We start from the raw sequence: 18,973 nt of genomic DNA on the forward strand, positions 1-18,973 counted from the left end.
GGCGGACTTTGCGGACATTTTGAATAACACAGACAATCTACTCTGGCAAGGAAGCATCTTGGCAGCGTTGAATTTAAACCATTGCGGTTGGGATTTTTGCTTGCTGCAGCTCTGCCACTGTGGGCTGTAAATAACACGCAATAACACCTGCGCCTGAACGGCACGGACATTATTAGAAACCTTCATGTTTGCTTGCCCCCGGCTTTTGCTCGTTATTTCTCTCAAAACACTGTCAAGAAAGAAAGAAAAAGCCTCCGCGCGATGACTCTCTCTGACACGGGTTTGTTGCGTTAATGGCAACTAAAACCACGTTACAATGAAGGTCGTCTTTGCCGGTGGCCTTTTTTCCTTTTCAACGGTGCTCTGGCAGAAGGGTGAGGGAGAAGCCATCCATTCATGCGGCTTTCGCGGAGGCATGTCAGCAAACATGCCGCCACCGTCTGCCTGCCAAGCGTCTCTCAATCCGCAGCTGCCGTGCGCAAGAACCGAAGGAGAAAAAAAAATACCCGGAAAGCCCTGAGACACTTGACGTCCTTAAGTAGTCCCAAGTGAGAAGAAAATGTCAGTATCTCTGTTTACAGATGCTGTCGTTCACCAATGGATATTAGGGAGTGAGCCTGTACGACTGTGTTCGTAGATTTGTGACATATGGCCACTACGCGCACACACGCATACATATATATTTGCATTTAATTAGACTCTATCGTGAAACATCTGAGAAAAAAAACGTCTCGCTCCTTCATAGTTTTTATTGTATCAAATCTGCCATACAATAACACAAACCAGCACGTTCAAGCATTGTTCGCATTTTTTCACAACTTTAAGGGATATTGCACATCCTCCCTTCATGTTCCTCCTCCACAAACAGTTCATGGAGGTCTGTAAATTCTACCAGGCTTCCAAACTCAGTAAATGACTCACAGAATTTTGGAGGAGCATTAGGGCCACCCTGACAAAAAAACACGTTTGTAAACTAAATTGAATATAGAGAAAGTCCTACATTTTCAACATAAGTCAAAGCAGTATTTTTTTTAAATCATGTTTTCTTTTTCAGTGTGGCCCTTACTGGTCTTCATACAAACTAGTAGTGGCATGTTGGATTCATGTTCACCCGCTCACATTCAGACACTCGCTCATCCAATCTCATTCAGACATCTTCACTACTCGCCGGGGAGCCGCAACACACAAAACTCCAACTCTGATACAAAAAGAATGCACTATCATTTTTGAAAGAAAAAAAAATCACAAGGAGGAGGGAATGTTTTGCATTCCTGGATTTTAACCCTTTCAGGGCCAGCGGTTACTAGAGCGGACAGATTATTGCGTTATCAGGTTACAGGGTGCATGGAAGGCTTCACGATTCATTTTCACAATAAAGACGTTTTCCTGCCTGTGCTTGTTTCTTCGAGAAATGGAGCGGAGGCTACAGGATATTGTCTCTGTCCCTGTTAAAGGAGGGAACTTGTCCAATTTGCTCATTGACGGCTGACGTGAGGCTTAAGGATGTTCAAGCATTTGCAGTAAAAAAAAAAAAAATTGTAGAGGACCATGACATGTTAATTACAAAGGAACTGTATCAAATGTAACCTCTTGAGCTGGAATGACCCAAAGTACAAGATTAAAAAAAAAAATCATATCAGAAGAGTATGTGTTGAAATTGAAAGAATCTTCACCCCCTGAAAATGAGAATCAAACATCAGTCACATGCTCCAGCATTCATGTTGCACGTGAGTGAATGGCCTGGCGGCACCTTGTCACTTGGCAGTTGCGTGTCTGAACGTAAACGCCCGTGTACGCGACGTCGCATCGAACCACGTTGTTGGCAAAGTCCGACTCCAGTACATGGAAGTCGGGATTAACGGTGACCTGAGAGCGTTGTTGAAAATTACTTGGCAAGAGTTGACAACTCGACATGTTGTCCTTTATTTCCCGATCCATTGTATTTTTTGTTTCAAATGTATTTTTACCTTCAAGATGTAATTTCCCGGCGTGACGTCAGTGATGTCGATCCACTGGCAGTCGATGTTGGCGGCGTAGAGGTCGTGACAGCCCGGGCTCAGTCCCTAAAAAAGAAAACGTTTCATCACAAAGCGGCAGACGAAAAAAAACGTCTTACCGTAAATGCCGCATGAGACTTTGTGAGATTTACTGAAGTCTCACGAGATCTGCTGGGAATCTCATCAACATTTTTTGTGACATTTTGGGCACGTATCTTCTTTTGAAGTTGCTACGCCAGCCGGGAAGACTTTTGTCCCGTCAAGAGTGGCTTCACCTGCGTGTGAGCCGTGCAGGCGTAGCGCCGTCGGACCCCCGCGTCGCAGGCCGTGTCCTCCAGGCAAAAGCTGGCCTTGTGTCCTTCGGCCACTCTGTGGCCGCTGACGGCGTCCAGGAGCTCGTAGTTGCTGAAGGCCTCCATGCTGTGGTAGTGTCTGTTGAAAAATCAAATACATGCTCTTGAGTGGACTGTATTGTGTTTCTTTTCTTGGGGCGGGTGGAGGGATGGGTGGGAGGGAGGACGGTTCCTTGGAAGGGAAGCGACTTACTGGTGACAGCTGTGCCAGTCCCACTGATGCCGGGGCTTCAACGGAAGGAAGTCGGCCGTGCCCTGGTTCTTCACCTTTTGCGGGAACCGGAGGAGCACCCGAAAGTCGATGTCGCTCACTGACGGTCTGTGGGCCGAACTGGGCACGGCATTTACCACTTCACTCACTGACCGAGTGTGTGTGTGTGTGTGTGTGTGTGTGTGTGTGTCTACCTGGCCAAGCAGTCCTCCTCCGCCGCACAGCGTAATGCAAACATCTGCATGCGCTGGACGTAGGCGCCTGCTTGGATGGCGTACGGGTCTGGCACCAGATCAGGAAGCCCTGGGAGAACAGAGTGCAAGATCAATATGTCAGGGGACTTCTCCGGGGAGGGGGTGAAAGGGCAATCACTGGACCGGAACCAAATCGAGCACCAACTGAAAACGAAAGTGAAGGGAGCCCCACCTCCTGGCCTGACTCCAGAAGGGGACCTCAGTGAGCGCCATACAGGCCAAGTAAAATACATTCCAATATTTGTACTTCAGAGGGATCTTTTGAGGCGTACTTTGTCTCGCCTCTTACTTGGGACCCCTTTGCCATGGGCGAGCGACCCTGCTGAGGCAGAAAGCCTCCGGAATCTCTTGGGTCTAAAGATTCGGCTTTGACACAGCACGCCGCCAAATGACAAGATAGCACTCAAAAGTCAACTACCGTTTTGGAAGTATCTCGTCCCGTATCCCGCGTCCGGGGGTCGTCGCCCGCGGGCCCCCGCCCGTCCTCCGGAGGGGTACATGTTGTACAACACCGAATTGCCGTGGGGCTGAAGCGAGTCGTCGTTAAACACGCCCTCCGCCTCGTCGGAAGCGTTCTCCCCCAGCGGGTGGTACGGCGCCGGGGGGCCCGGGTCTCCCGCCGAGTAGCCGAAGGGAGAGAGCGCGTCGGGGAGCGCGCCGAAAGCTATTCCTTGGCGGCCGCGCGGCAGCGAAGCCTCCGCGGGGGGGATACCGTCGTCCCACCCGAGGGAATCCCGAGTCAAGTCCACCGGGGCGCCGCGGCGTCGTCCGGTGCGCGCCCGACGCGATCCGGGCGGGATCCTCGCTGCGCCCGTCGCTCGGTCCCGGCGGCTGACGTAGACGTGCGCCGGGGACTCGAACTCGGAGCCGGTGCTCATCAGGCTGTGGATCTGCCCGTTGTTTTCCCATTGGATGCGGTGGCGCCAAGGGCCGGCGTGCGCCGGCGCGGGCTGCTGCTCTTGTCCGCCGATGACTTGGAATAGTCCGTGGGAAAGATAGAAGAAGACGAGAGACGCAATCGCCATGGCAACCGAACTACACGCCTAAAAAAAAAAAAAACGTCGTGTACGTGAACAATTGAAGAGTGGAATCTCTTCAATTGTGTGCGAACGCCCCGCGTCTCCTCGCAGGTCCACTTCTGTCAGAACTCCAGTGGGCTGTACCCACGTTACAACTCCTCTTTTTTTTCCTTGAAGTCATTTACAGAATTCAGCCCACTGAGCGACTATGGTCAAACCTCCATTAACCCTTCACTCGCGAGACAATTTGCCGAGTAAACTTTTACGTACGGGTGTTAAATGAACTGGTCGGGGGTGGTCGTGGTGTGTGTGTGTGCGTGGGGCATTTCTACACACTACTTCGTCACGACCACGAGAAGTCCACACTATGAACAAATATATCAATAGGGGTGGGGTGGAGGGGCGCGTGGCGCTGAGAACAAATCCATGGGTTAATCAATCATATCATATCAAAGAAAGTAAACCCCCCGAGCGGCTGTTTGATGCCGTGGCACCAAGTAGATGAGAAAATATTTCAAAATTATTTTTTTCAAGCAAATTCTGAAGGAATACATGTACTTCTTTTGTACAATAAAATATCAAATGTCCGGACACAAAAATATTAAAATGTTTTTTTTGAAGGTGCTACAATAAATCTACCACATGAGGGCAGTGTTGCCAAAATGTTCCCAGCTACACCTTGAGAATGCCGTGTCTCACACATAAGTAAATAAACGACACTCATCCGTTTGAAACTTAAATATTTTGTCTTTGCAGTGTGTTCAATCGTATGTAGGTGGAAGAGCATTTGCAAATCGTTGTATTCAGTTTTTTTGTTTACTTTTTATGCAACCTCCCGCAGCTTCATTGAAATTGGGCTATGTATTTCGAAATTAATGTGACTTAAAACACACAAACACGCACACGCGCACGCACAAGCACACACACTGCCATAGTAAACAGAACAATGACTTGACACGTCGTGTATTTGCAATACAACAACCAACACACATCTATGTTGCAGTGCTTTATGCCGTCAAACAATGGAGTGAACAAAAATGGTGCAACAAAATATGGAGACAGACAATACAAGAGAACACACCTCTTATTGGAACGACTAATATTAGTGCTGCAGTGATAAGCTCAGAGAGTTGAGTTGAATAATGTCTGTGTGTATGTCTTCCATTGCCTTCGGGTGGCCAAGATGGGCCCAACAGAACAATAGCCATTCCATTGATGCAGTGTGAGCAAAACTATTTCCTTCTTTCTAATTGTATAATGACTGTATGTTAAGTACAATATTATGCAGAGGTGTTATTCCTCATTAAAATACACATGACGTTTTTCTTTTAATGTGGATCAGATCAATTTTTCTCCATAGTTTCCTATGAGGAAGAAAAAAAAAAGGGTTGCGAAATATTAACCGAGACCACCATAGCAAGTCAGGACGTGAAACATAGCACACAGAGTTGACAATGTCACACTAATGTCCCATGCGAGCCGTCCTCTTGCCACATGCCATCAACGCCGCGCAACTCTCACCGCATCCAAATAGGGCCAATTTGCGTGCGATTCTATTCTCGGCTTTCCACATACCTCTCAGTGGCACTCTCGCTTGCTTTATAAGAGCGCTGCAGCCTGGGCGCTGGTTTGGCACAAGACTTCCCAGAGCAGGACATGTAAAAGGCACAAATAATAGCCAGTAAGTATTATGATATGACACTGAATTGAGACTTAATTGTGTGTGGAAAATAAAGCAATCAAGTCCAAATCTTACCACCCCCCCACAAAAAAGGTGGCAAACTAACCATTATTTTTTGCTTTGGAAATAAAACACTTGAATACTTGATGCTTTGAATATGTTATAATCTGTAGGTGTCCTCCATGGCCTTGCTTCATGATGATGATGATGATGATGATGTATGGAATACACAACTTAATGATAAGAGCCACACACTGCAGGTGAGATGCTAAAAACCTTCTTTTCCTGCAGGCATAGACAGACAGACAGTCAGACAGATAGATAGAAAGACGGATAGACAGCTAGCTAGCTCGCTAGATAGAGTGATAGATCGATAATGTAGATTACAGAATTTGTAATATATACTGTATATCTATATATATAGGTATATATATTACAAATTCTGTAATATATATATATACTTTTTGTATTATACAGTATTGTATCTTGTGCTAATGATTTTGTTGTGTTTTAAATAACTTGCTCATGATTAGATTGACAATTTAATCATGTAAAAAAAATATGACTAAGCAATTATTACTTTTATTTGGAAAAAAAACATTTACAGCAAACACTGGGGCTTTTCAAAAAAAAAAGTTCAACTTCTCATAAGATTTTGATTCATCCAAAATAAAATAAAAGAAAAATGTTAGTCCAAAACTAAAACATTCTAGCAAAAAATACACCTTCTCATAAAATTCAAAATTTGTAAATTCAAAATGAACTCTGTCTGTAGAAAATACATTTGAAGAAATACTGTTTATGGAAAAATCTCTTTTTTTTTTAAGTAAGATTATGACTTTTACTTGAAGCAAAATTCCTTTAAATCGATGGCAACTACAGTGAAGAAGACTTATCGTATATTGTCACCAATACTATATTATACTCTATATAAATCATGAGTGTATATTTTGATTTAATACTTGCAGTCTGCCCTTTTTTGTGACACAAATGCCGCCGCTCCTTTCCACCATGTATGGCGGGCTCGACTGTATTTTTGGTGGCTGCTACAGGACGACTGACGTGAGGGCACGTCGAGTTGTCACCTTAACCAGCCTTCGCTCCCCCTCAACCCGGCAACCGACCCGTGGTCCGGTGGCATGTTTTTAAAATAACTCCCTCTCTCCTGACACCTCAGGCACTTGGCCCGAATTGAAAATGTCAGGCCAGCTGCCATCGACTCGAGAGATGGCACGCCAACACCCACACCCCCTCAAACATATCACAAGACCCACTTCAAAAGTTTTGGTTACATACTGCATGTGCTGAGGAATAGACGTCCCATACATTTTGTTCCATCTGCGGATTGTATTCAACACCACCTAATTTCTGGTTTAGCACACTTCAATATTGGCAATAATTCAAGCAATTTTAATACGTCGATTTCTGAGTTTTTCAAGATGGGGAAGAAAAAAAGTGATTTCCTATTTAATTTGTATATTATAACTTTATATTAATATGAGTATAATAATATAAACCATTCAAAATGTGATGATATATGATAAATCAAACATAAAATATGTATTTTTTCACGCTGGCAGGAAAAATGTTTGAAAAAAATATTTGTTCCAGATTATTAATCATGATCATAAATGATTATGTTCATAGAGGACCAAAATACAGCAACAGCACTTACACTTGTTTATGTGCGTTTGTGTTTGACAAACACACATGTCATGTTTATGTTGCCTTTAAGGTCCACTTTGAAGAAATATAACTTCCAGACAATTACCTTTTGAAATTTTAGTCAATGAAAATGTTCGTAGTAGTTTTATTGCATTGGGCGCGTTCAATGCGGTCAAAGTGCAGCAGTTGTGTTACAAAAAAAAAAAGAAAAAATCAACATCAAGGTTAAAAAAAGAATTGTTACGATTTATACGTTTATCTGATCTGTCATCTCGGAAATGAGCGCGACCGAGTGAAAAGGACAACAGGAAACAGACTGGAGTGCTTTGTTGTCTTTATGCGTTTTCAGTTTGACAAACGTGTACAGCAACATGTACACATGTATGTTCATTCGACCCATGCCGAAGCAGGACGGCTTATCTTTTTCTTTTCCAGACAGAGTGTTATAAAAGACGCATGTGTGCTGCTCGGCACAACTACACATTCTATAAGGCGTACGTGTCATCAAAATGGTCGTCGTTATTTACATTATCTATACACAAGTTCCTCCCAGCCACCATCCTGCTGTGGAGAGACAAAATCAGATGTCAGTGCTGAAGAATGAATAAATATGATTCAAATGTCAACAAAAAAAAAAATGAGCAGAAATATCATCGTGATGAACGTACCTATGAGTTGTTGAGGAGGGTGTTCTGGATGCTTTCAAACACGACAGAGTAGATGTCGTCTTTTGACATCATTCCATCGAGGTACTCTGTATCGGGAAATTCAGCGGTGAGCCAGCTTTTAGAATGTCGGAAAGGCTGCAAACAAGTCTCGCTCGCATTTGGGGCAAAAGAAGCACTGCCCCACCAGATATGCACTTGCGTACCAAACAATAAAATGGTCTAAAATGGTCCATTCTCTGCTCTTTTGGGAAGCGGAGCCCTCAGCTAATGTCTCATGTTTGTTTTTCTTAATAGGCTCAGGAGCACAAATGATGGAGCCCTACGAAGTCTGGCAGGTAACAAAGGACTACGAAACCAGACCGGGGATAGATTTGGTTTGTCAATTTTACTCTGCCTGTCAACTTGCAGACTAAAAGAATTCATCAGGTTGACTACACATTGTGGGGTTTTACATGAGATCTTTGTAGTTCAATGTCTCGCCAATAAAACTAACTTTGCAACTTATTCTCATAAATAGTCCAACACGACATATCTTGGAATAGTTAACTACATTTGTATTATTGTCAATGTATTTATATTATGTCTTCTGTTGTATTATTGTTGTTCTATGTAAAACATCAATTAGCATGCCTTTTATTTCCAAATCTTACGCTATTAAATTTTTTTAACTACCCAATATTTTTGTTTTTTTGTCCCATTATCTTAACGAGTTTAACATAGCAGCCTATCCTGTAAGTAGCTAATCAGGCGAGCATACTAGGTTGCGTATATTGTCGAGTAGTTTACTTTTATTATTTATTTAGATTCTAAATTTAGGCCTGTCCTCTTATCCAAGATAGTTTGGCTAGCAGGCTAACTTAGCAGCCTATTCTTTCCTGTTCAGTGTTAGCTAAACTTTACAGCTAGCCTTGCTTCAGTAGGATTAAGCTTTCTATATTTTACTTATGTCGCTTGCGTGTTCTTTTATTCTAAAATAGTTGTCCTTTTCTCGTCCAGCTAGTTTTAGTCGTTAAGCTAACTTAGCAGGCAAGCTTGTTTCGGAGCATGGTACATTACTACCTGGCTAAACTAGCAGCCACGTCTTTGCTTATGCAGTGGTTAGGCCCGTTTTAGACGGCTCGTTTAACAAAACGCCCTGTGGTGGTGGTGGTGGTGGTCGTGTTTTTGTTTAGTATGTAGTATACTAAGCGGGGTTGATATCCCACCATTGCTCGTCTTAATGTACCTATTCTGTCACACTGGCTCTCCATTTGTTTACGGTGCTTCAGATACATGGGCCAGACATGGCCGTCGAACAGACCAGGTGGGTCGGGAACCGTGTATGTTCTTGTGCTGCGGAGACACAATCAGAACCGTATTAAAAGATTGCCGTAAGCGCGACCGTTCTGACGATGGCGAGGGAGTCCGCTACCTTCTCCTCGTCTTGCACTCCTCATAAGGAAGTGAAATGTAGAAGCACCTGTCGTACACGTCGATGAGAGGCCTGCAGAGGGACGAGATCCTGTTAGGATGAGCTTTTGAGCTCTGGAGGTTCCCAGTGACGAGTCATGGAGAGGGTGACCTACTTGTAGTTGTAGATGAGGAAGCCCTCCACGATGAGAATATGGATCCCTTTTTGGTCCGAGTCGCATTCCGCGGCTTCGGGTGACAGGCTGACGCCATGGGAGCGGGCAAATTTGACCGGGTTCTCCTGCCAGCCTTTCACTGTGCCGACCATGGCCTCCATGTCCAGAGCCGAGATGACTGATGGAGGGGTCAGAGGGGGGGGAAAGAGAAGCAAAAGCCCGTTTCACCACATTGGGTCACATCAATGTGCTGTTAATACACATTAGTCACTGTTAGTGAATGTTTGTGGCATTCACACGGAATAGCGTGTGAATGTCTCATTTTTAGGTTTAGGATTGGATAGAAGGCAAATGTGGAGGAAAGAAAAAGTACATTGACTGCATTTGCTTTTCCTACGCAAAAATCCATTCTTACCATCCCACTGTCTAAAGCCGTCCTCCCCGACTTCTATTTGATCGGGTTTCTGAAATAACAGTCACCAGTAAAACATTGCTGCAGCTTAGTAACCCGCCGCAGCTGATTGCACCTGGACAGTGCAAGCCAAGGACCCGCCTCCACCCAAAGCGGCGCACAATCTTGGATTCATACGTGATATATTCCGGATCACGCTCACTTTCTAGAGTGGGCGCGCTCGCTAAAAGTCGAACGGGACGAGAACATTTGGGGCCGGGGGTGGGGTGTGGCAGTTTCATCCAGCAGATCTTGCTTAGAAGGTGTCATAGCAGAAGGAGGGTGACATGAAAATATTTGGGAGGCTTAATTTAGCGGATTCCAATTGATGAGATGTTTCACAAACTAAAGCAACAGACACAAATATTTTGCTTCCAGGAGCCTACAGACCACCTCTTTGGAGGATCTTACGGACCAGAAATCTCAGAGGACGGCCGCAAAAACATAATTGGAAGATTCCTCCAACTCAAAGAAGAACGAGGCCAAAATACATTTGGAGTGTTCATCTGCCAAACGGCCCGGATAACTCGCAGCCGATCGATGGCGGCTCCAAAACGTTTCTTTGGACTTTTAAGAGGGAACGCCCCGTCCTTGATGATTGGCTGTCCAGGAGAGTCACAATCAGCCACTTGTGTTACTAGGCTGCGGCCATGACGGGACAGAATTTGTTCAGCCTTGCGTCCTCAAGTGCAATCGTGGTGGCGTACCTTCGTCGCCATCCAGGCTTACCTTGAAAAAGTCATCCTGGTGCACCACGCAGCAGTTGGGCAACGTCCTGAGCAGTCCGTTAGTCAGGGTGGTCTTGCCACCGTTGGTCACTCTGCGCAAGGGACCAAATTGAGCCCTGATGTCCAGAACTATCGATCACACAGACGGCGGACACTCACCCTCCAATGCCAATGATGAATTTCATGTTGGTCGCCTTTGTTTGGAATTCAGTAATGAAAAGACGGGGAAGCCGGCTCCACTAAAGCTCTCCGTCAACGCCTTCTCCGCCCCTCAGCCGTCCGTTCCCCCTCTTTTACTACTTCATTGATAGGCAATCTCCACGCGGGCTATTTAAAGGACGCCGGCCGCCCGCAGCACCAATCGGATCGCTTTTCCTGGAGGAGGACGGCTCTCATTTGCATACAGGCCCAAAAATGTTTTCACCTGCTATGGGTGTGGGGGGGGGGGGGTGGAGGAATGTGACGCCTCAGAAGCTTCTTAAAACAAAGCTTTAATGCCAAGCTGCCAGCATGGACAAGATTTTTCAGAAGTAGTCCAAAAGGGAAACTGTTCATGTCAATCAAAAGAGTTTGGGAGTTTTCAAGGGGGGGCAAAACAAAAAATAAATAAATAAAACAGTGGTGCTAAATTGAGCTCACTCGGCATGACACATATTTCTGATGCAACCGGCCGCCTTTTGTGGCAGCAAGCCATGTGACTAACAGCCTGAGGGAGTCGTGCCGTGCTCTAAGGTGTCGTTTAAAAAAAAAAAATCTCCTCCACCTCAAGGAGTGTTACAATCTGCGCGCATCACATGTTTGTTGTGTTTATGGCTGGAAATGATATGGATCTCTTATCCCATTCACGTGTATTTGTCAAGTCGGTGAACTTTGCTTCGGCTGTTGCGGGGCACGTGATTGCCACGATAAAAGTGGCAAACATAGACGGACAGACGGGAATTATTATCGTCGGCAATATGTACCGTACTCACATGTAGATGTACGCCAGAGACAAATTGGTCTTTTACACAATTAAAAAAAAAATGCAAGTGTTTGTTTTTATGTTTTTGTCCAGTAGCGAGATTTTTGTACCCTTGCATCCAAGGTTGAGTCCAATTCCGTAACCCGGGTCGTCGCGCCGCTTAGTCGGAAAACATCCCAAAAAGCATCAATAATGCATGTAAATGTGGCTACATTGTGCCAATGCTGACAAGAAACAATGTGCAAATAAGGAAGTTGGAAGGTGTCCCAAAGAGTCTCTCTGTCACGTGACTGTCAGGGTTAATAACAACCAGTGTCCGGAATATGAGTATGATTTAGAACTTTAAGGAGGAAGTGTCAAAATCCAAAGAGCGGGAAGTGTCAAAAGCGTGCTGGGAACATCAGGCAAAGATGGATTCGGGAAGTCAATGTTCACCCGCAGCAAGACAAGATTGTTTATTCTTCCGATAGTTCCCTTTTTTAAAATATCACAAACAACAAGTAAGACTTTTTATCATTTTCATCGGGCAAAAATGATGCAGTCGTGACAGCAAACGGATATCTACAAGGCTGCCACCTCTGCATCGTCCGCAGTGGCCCCCGAAACGACATCATTGCACATGAATCAACCACATTGGGCTCATAAGAACAAAATATGTAAGACACGTTTTTCTTTTTTTGCTTTAAAAAAAAAACCCCAGATGTATACCTCTAGACATTCCCTTCATGCAAACGAAGAGAGTTAAAGCTTTTTCAGTCCGAGCTTGTGTGAAGCTTGTCCATCATGTTGTTGATAGGATGGGAGAAACGCACATTTGGCGTCCAGTCAGGCCGTCTCTCATTTTCACCATCCAAAGAGCTGCGAGGCAAAAACACACAAAGTGTCTTTCCACATTTACGCTGCAGGACTACAACTTTGCTTAAAATATCATCACACAATTCCCATCGATGAGTGTTGGTTCCCTCAAGAAATGATTGAACGACGATCCCCAAAAGCCGACTTTGAGATAGGATGAGATGAAATGTTGCCTTCATGAGTGAAAGTATGTCAATGCTTCTTCCTGGGCTTGAACCCCGCCGAGCATTCCCAGACCAGCTGAAGGCTTATGCCGTCTGGCCTAAGGAGCACGATCGACTTGGCGGGACGAGCGCGGCGCAGATTTCCTCCGATTTCACGAGATCATATGCGACGCAGATCAATTTGCCTGCTTTGGGGGTGGCCCAGGGGCTCGCTGTTAAAAATAGAACCTATCCGACGCGTACAGAACTTCAAGAGATTAGCAGCTGCGCTTTATGTAACGCCAGCGTCCTCAGGGAAGATGAGGTGCGAGGATTGGCTGACACACACACACACACACACACACAGAGCCAGAATGTGACTGAGCACATCTAAAGCCAAAGAAAAAGCAACCAAACTAATCGCTACTTCTTGGCTACCGATTCATGGAGAAGCCTAGCCACTTTGAACAAGAGTGGTCCAACTCCATTTTTGTCATTTTGAAGGACATTTATTTGATTTTTTTATATCTGGAATGACTTTGTATCTTGGTGACTGATGTGTAAAATCATGTATCCAAAAGTGTGAATTATTTCCATAAGTGTTTTTCGCAGATTTTGGGTTTTTTTATGGAATAAATAAGTCAAATACTGTAATAAAACTTGTTCAATAATAGTAAGAATGGATAATGACTAATTTAATAATACTGTACCTAATCTACAATAAGAACTTGGATTTTTTTGGACCATCTGAGGGGCAGGCCTTTTTTCTGTTGGTTTCGTGACTTATTAAAAATGACCAATTGGAGTTGGCCCACTCTAGTTCTCAGTGTCTTTTTTCCGAAGAGGGCTCCACGCTACACGCATATCGTTTTGTGAAGTCACACGCATTATGCAATACATTTTTTTCGCCATGTCACGATAAACACCATCTGCCAAGTCGCAGTATTCTTGAGTTTGTTTTTTTTTAATCTTCGTTTGCCATCTTAGCTTAGCAACCCCGAGTCAAATGGCAGAGACATTCCAAGTAAGAGCTCAGCGTGAGCGTGACTTGTCAAAGTGCAAAGCTTGGCGCCGCAGCTCACTGTACATTCCCCGTCACAGCTGCTCTATTTCACCCGCTGCAGTGACGTCGGATCTCGGGGCTAATGAGCCAAGAGCTCGCCTTTCACCACATTCCTACCCCCGCCCGACCTGACACTTTTTATGGCAGCGATTCGCAAAGTGTAATAAACGGCTCCGGTATCGCGAGTGGAATTCAAACACAAATCAAATGGATGGCATTTTGATCTTGAAGTACATTCACGCAGACTAGAATAAAGCTTCTATCCTACAGCCTTTAAGCTTAAAATTTCATACAGGTTTTAAGAACTTCTATTAGGTCAACATTTAATACGTGAGAATTCATTACAGGTTGTGTATCATCCAAAATGCTAACACGCAACGCAAAATGCCAGAGATGGTGCAACAAAATTAGCAAAAAATTGGCAGTACAGCATTGGACATTTTTTGGAGGCGGTCCACGGTGGGAAAAGTTGAAGAAGCACGGCCGCCTCGATGGCTATCGCGTCAGGCCAACGCTTACCTTTGAACGTCAGACGTCGCGGCCGATCTCGTCCGTCGTTGGCTTCGGCCTGGAAGGAGGGAGGAAAAAAAGATTTCGGAGTCGGTAGGACCACGATGCTTATTCATCATCCGTTTGTGGCTCAAAATGCCAGCGGCAGAAAACCGTCACGGTAGCGGCAATCATATTTGAGTCGTTTTAACAATAACGGTCATTGAAGCAGAAATGGAGTTCATGTCATGATTTCCCTCCGCTCCCGTAGAAAATAACAAAAGTAGAATTCATTTTGTTTCCTTGGTAACCACAGTTGGACTGACGGGTCGAAATTTGTGAGTGGGCGTGGGCATTGCAGTGCAGAATGAGGTCACCTTTCTTTGGGCGGTGGCGAGTTGGCAATCTGCCGGTCTTGCTCCAGTCTGCGCACAAACAAACACCCGATAATTATGCGAAGCGCAAAAATAAAGAAATGAATCATGAAAAATTAGTACTGATGTCTTGAAGACGGCGACATGTTTTGTCGACTCTTATTTCTTTGTTGACAATGTGGGGAAGACAATTCTCACATTAGCAAAATGTAAAAAAATATTCCCTTTCATTTCCTAATTTGAGTTCACCCCCCCCCCCTTTTTTACAGAAAACAGAAATTTTCCACCTCAGAATACGTTGCATTTTTTCATCCCTTCTATCTTCTAATCAAATGATACTTATTGGAAGGTGACGGCATCGCGGCACCAACGCTCACCTGGCTTTGATCTTCTCGTCATCGTAGCTGAAAAGAACACATCAGCATTGAGGGAGGCTCTTGTGGATTTTAATTGATGTGTCGCACACTGGTGCCATGGCATGGGAGGGGAGGGGAGGCTACTCACTGCAGCACGCACTCGGGAACCTGCACGTGCTCCATGGGGATAAGCACGCTCAGCTCGTCCAGCGTGTGCACGTAGCGGATCTTATCCAGGAACTTCATGCTGCAGCGCGGAAGTTAAGCATGCAAAGAAAATGCCATCAATGATTCTAATTATTTTTGGGGAAACTGATGAATATTTTTTGAACATTTCAAACCCTGTCACATGTTATTCTCCAAATATTTTCTTTTTTTTCTCCCCCCCTTCAGGATCCTCAAAATTCACATTTCCCAAACTGGATCCGTTATATGATGAACACAATAAGAGAAAAACATGCTTATCCTTTCACTTAGAAAAGGTCGCCGACCTGATGAAAGGTCTGGAGATGGCCAGGATGGTCCGGATGAACCATGTCGGGTGAACAATGATGAGACACTTCAGATTCTTCCTCAATCTGCAATGACGATTAAAAAAAAAAAAAAAAGCGTAGCGCGTCGTCATTTCCCCATTTGATGAGCACTGAATCCAAAGACTCTTACTTCCTGTCGATCATTTGGTAGCATCTCTTGAGCCAGCCAATGCCGGGCATCTTCCTACGCGGCGTGGCTCCGTTCAGGTAGATGATCATGTAGTCGTCGGCCACCAGCAGCTCCAGGCTGCTCACCACGTACCTAAAACACAAACACCATCGAGTGAACCGAAATGGAGCACAAGCGGCGCATGCTTCCACAAGTACGTACAAGAAGAGGTTCTCCATGATGTACGAGTAGTCCTCACAGCTGCTGTCTGGGAGGTAGCAGGCAGCAAACACGATGATGGCATTCAGGCCTTCCCCGTAATAGCCTGAAAGGGGAAAAGGATGATGATGATGATGATGATCTCATTTTACAATTTGAGTGAATAATATCATTCTAAAGCAAATGTTCCTTGAGTTGCATTGTGTCCTTCCTTAGTGGAGTGAATCCAATTGCATTGCAGTGGACTACATCACACACATCATTTGGCGCCATTGACTGAACTGGACCGCAAATGTTCAGAACTGGAGAAAATTGTGTAATCCTGCATCCCAGATGCAATTCATCGTCATGTAGCACAAGTGGAATGACTCCCAATGGCCAATTTGAAAAACGTTCTCGTGGAATCGAAGCGACAAGAGCGGCGCCGTTATGCACCCACTAGAGGGAGCTACGCGCAAGTCAATACAATACAAGGCAGCTTTATTTCGAGAGCGCTTTCACGACGGCCGCATCTGGAGCAGAAGGTTTCCAATATTTTTGCCCACTCACCCCCGTGCGTGACCACCCTGAGGTACGGCCTGATGACCTGCATGTCGATGCGCTGCTCCTGGTCGCCGATGATGACCGTTCTCCACGGCCGACCCGACGAGTCCCTCTCCTCCTCGCCTTCGCCCGGGAGACACTTGGCGCTGGCCACCGGGGTGTCGTCTGGATAGAAGCAGCGAGCGGCTGTCGGTCTTGGGAAAGGCTGACATTTGCAGGAGTTTTCCGCACTCACCTTCCCACTCCAGCTCATTGGCGTTATCGGCAAAGTCCAGCGAGTCGGTGTCGTCCGGCGTCTCCATGTCGTCCACGTTGATGTCCAGGTCGTCGGAGAGCAGCGAGCCCTCGCTGTGTTCCAGCGACAGGTTCATGTCGGGTGCGGTCAGCGTGCGCCTCTTGGACTGGTCCCTGGCGGATCCTCCCACATTCAATCTAGTGGGGGGGTCTGGGACAGTAAGCTCAACGTTACGTGACATCAAAACGTGTCGAAAACACGCCAGCGGTTCACCTACCGGCGGTCCTGTTGTCCATCGGTCCACACGAGGAATCGCCATCTTCTGGTAGAGGCCTGTGGAGCCATACCCAAATTCATGGACAGAGCAGTAGGCGCTCATACTGACCGCTGCAGCATAAAATATTTTGTCGAATGAAGTGGAATCCGGGCCAATATGCTGCTCGCCGCCTTTGCCGCGGTATCAAACAGACGGCTGGACTGAACACGGATGTCTGTACAGTACAGTATGCGCGGATCGGCTCCTCGCAGATGATAAAGAACGTAAGGCTGCGAGGACTCTTTCTTTAGTGTCCAAATGCCTTGTTGTGCGCCATTTTGAGTTCAACTATCGGGTGCTTAAAGAGTCAACTATGCTTTTCCCATTATTTGGGTCACTTGTATCTTAAGTAACCAGCGTGGCCGTTCGTATCCCCAAAAGGAGATTCCGGCGGGTACCTGGGGAAGTCCTCGTCCTGCCACTCGTCCTTCACCTCCATGCTGTCCATGCGTAACGTGGCCTCAGCTGTCCCCATGGCGCAGGAAGCTTTGTCGGGAATCAGCTTTCAGAGTTTCAAAACGGCACCGGTCAATAAGGAGTCATTTTCATTAATTTTCTTTGGTTTGGAAAATGCTTGGATGATAAGACTGTCAAATAGTTCTCTTTGATGGGAGTCAATATTGGTCTCAAACGGAATCAGACGTCAACGGTCCGTTTTAACTGGGCTAGCAATGAATGAGTTAAAATATAACTTTTAATTTTGACGTTTGCGATATTCTTGTGCTATTCGGCGCGGTTGTTCTTGCATATGTGGACATGACGGTATTAGTCTGATATACGGCTCACACAACGGTGATCTATGCGTCGGTGGACATCACGTGTATCAATAATGTGCACAAAAGGGGGCGAGGGGCAGAGTTCATTGTGCAGTCAATTTGTTCACTGGTTTGGCAATGATGAGCCAAATGCACGCAGAAAGGGAACTAAAAAGAAAAGAAAAAAAACAACAACAACGGCAGCAACTGTGAGACTAAAAGGCCTTCTGGCAACAAAATGCCGCTCGTGTGTTTGATCCGATTCAAAATGGGGGTGGGGAATTGCATTTTGTAGCTAGCAAAGAGCCTCGGGGGGCTCCAAGCTCAAGTCATGAAACATATTTATCAGTAGCATGGCGCCTTCTAAGCGGCTCAAAGGAACATCGAAATCGTTCAATAAACAGCTCTTCAAGTAAAAGAAAAACAATCCGCAACATGAGGTAACAGCATTGATGCAAGTCATTTGCTCAGTTTTCTTGTTTGCGCCATCAAAGTCTTCGGCGTATAACAACACATGCGCATTGGCTATGAGTGTGAGCGCGGATGGCACAAGAAAATAACTCTGGGTACTCTTTTAGATATATATGGGTATAGATTTCCATGATAGTGTTCACTCCTACACCGGCGCAAACCTCTCTTTCCAACTGTGCCCGTCCACACCAAAAAAAACCTCCACCCATGCACCGAGATAACTGTGCTCTGCACTCGGTTTGTGCTGGGCATCAAAAGGGGGTCTTAAATGATCACAGATGAATCTCGATGCTGAAAATATGATACAGATTTCTCCAAACACCACAAACGTCATCGGCGCACAGGCCAGCCGCCGCGTGCGTGTACTCACATAAGAGACGAGAGCCCGCGTGATGCGACGACAACGATGTGCCTTTCGAGACGGCCGAGCATCCCCCGTCGGGCGGGAGAGCCTCTGGAAGTCGGCCTTTTAGGAACAAGAAGAGTGCCTTGTCAAATCCATCCCGAGCGAAACCCCCCACAGCCAAAAATGAGCAGAAAAACATCATCCTTCTGTGCTTTTCCCCTCAGCTAAAGCCACGCCTCCGTTAATCCTGTGATGATGATGTCATCCATATGCCGCTTATGTAATCAAACAAGCCTCCTCTTTAGAATTCAGCGCGTGCAGGATACAACGTTTGTCCCTTCTCCTCTTCTTTGGTCACCTTCCTTCTATTTGTCATCTGGTGTGTTTATTTGTAAAATGCAATCACGGGGTGGCCACTGTGGAGCGTTCCACTCTGCTGTTTCCAGGCAACCGCATCCTCCTCTCTCAGCATCCCTTTTAATCGCTCGCTCTCCCTCTCTTCCTGCTGCCGCACGTAAACATTCCTCCTCTCCCTCACCTGATTTCTTTCATCGCAATTTCACTAAGCTCGCAGGGCAGTGAGTTAGTGCGGCCGCCTTTGTTGGGACAGACA

At 45.7% G+C, this 18,973-nt stretch overlaps 3 protein-coding genes and 1 long non-coding RNA gene across 5 annotated transcripts; 1 reads left to right on the forward strand and 3 right to left on the reverse strand.

The window, feature by feature from the left end:
• Positions 1 to 1,625: 1,625 nt before the first annotated feature.
• LOC127616093 (protein-lysine 6-oxidase-like) lies at positions 1,626 to 4,163 on the reverse strand. Its single transcript, XM_052087505.1, has 7 exons — positions 3,234 to 4,163; positions 2,756 to 2,864; positions 2,544 to 2,681; positions 2,273 to 2,429; positions 1,968 to 2,063; positions 1,751 to 1,866; positions 1,626 to 1,676 (listed from the first exon to the last, which is right to left on the reverse strand). The coding sequence occupies exons 1-7, from the start codon at positions 3,838 to 3,840 to the stop codon at positions 1,670 to 1,672; spliced, it is 1,230 nt and encodes a 409-aa protein (XP_051943465.1). The 5' UTR covers positions 3,841 to 4,163; the 3' UTR covers positions 1,626 to 1,669.
• Positions 4,164 to 4,851: 688 nt separating this feature from the next.
• On the forward strand, positions 4,852 to 15,382 carry LOC127616065 (uncharacterized). The gene is made up of 4 exons (XR_007967033.1): positions 4,852 to 5,515; positions 5,689 to 5,775; positions 8,143 to 8,222; positions 14,747 to 15,382. It is a non-coding gene; the product is annotated as an uncharacterized LOC127616065 (long non-coding RNA).
• On the reverse strand, positions 7,498 to 10,915 carry LOC127616064 (nicotinamide riboside kinase 2-like). 2 transcript variants are annotated; one of them, XM_052087470.1, is made up of 8 exons: positions 10,752 to 10,915; positions 10,594 to 10,684; positions 9,829 to 9,877; positions 9,414 to 9,591; positions 9,260 to 9,331; positions 9,074 to 9,180; positions 7,849 to 7,934; positions 7,498 to 7,744 (listed from the first exon to the last, which is right to left on the reverse strand). In XM_052087470.1, exons 1-7 carry the CDS (start codon positions 10,775 to 10,777, stop codon positions 7,849 to 7,851), a joined length of 609 nt encoding a protein of 202 aa, XP_051943430.1. In that variant the 5' UTR covers positions 10,778 to 10,915; the 3' UTR covers positions 7,498 to 7,744. The 2 variants fall into 2 exon arrangements, with proteins under 2 accessions (XP_051943430.1, XP_051943431.1); XM_052087471.1 differs by lacking the exon at positions 9,829 to 9,877 and having other exon boundaries at positions 10,752 to 10,811.
• On the reverse strand, positions 11,984 to 18,878 carry LOC127616063 (caytaxin-like). Its single transcript, XM_052087469.1, has 14 exons — positions 18,767 to 18,878; positions 18,385 to 18,480; positions 17,187 to 17,290; positions 16,750 to 16,805; positions 16,473 to 16,682; positions 16,244 to 16,402; positions 15,698 to 15,800; positions 15,497 to 15,628; positions 15,325 to 15,411; positions 14,982 to 15,080; positions 14,855 to 14,881; positions 14,481 to 14,528; positions 14,134 to 14,182; positions 11,984 to 12,411 (listed from the first exon to the last, which is right to left on the reverse strand). The coding sequence occupies exons 1-13, from the start codon at positions 18,830 to 18,832 to the stop codon at positions 14,143 to 14,145; spliced, it is 1,227 nt and encodes a 408-aa protein (XP_051943429.1). The 5' UTR covers positions 18,833 to 18,878; the 3' UTR covers positions 11,984 to 12,411; positions 14,134 to 14,142.
• Positions 18,879 to 18,973: the final 95 nt, after the last annotated feature.

This window comes from Hippocampus zosterae, chromosome 15, assembly GCF_025434085.1.
Source record: "Hippocampus zosterae strain Florida chromosome 15, ASM2543408v3, whole genome shotgun sequence".
Taxonomy (NCBI): Eukaryota; Metazoa; Chordata; class Actinopteri; order Syngnathiformes; family Syngnathidae; genus Hippocampus; species Hippocampus zosterae.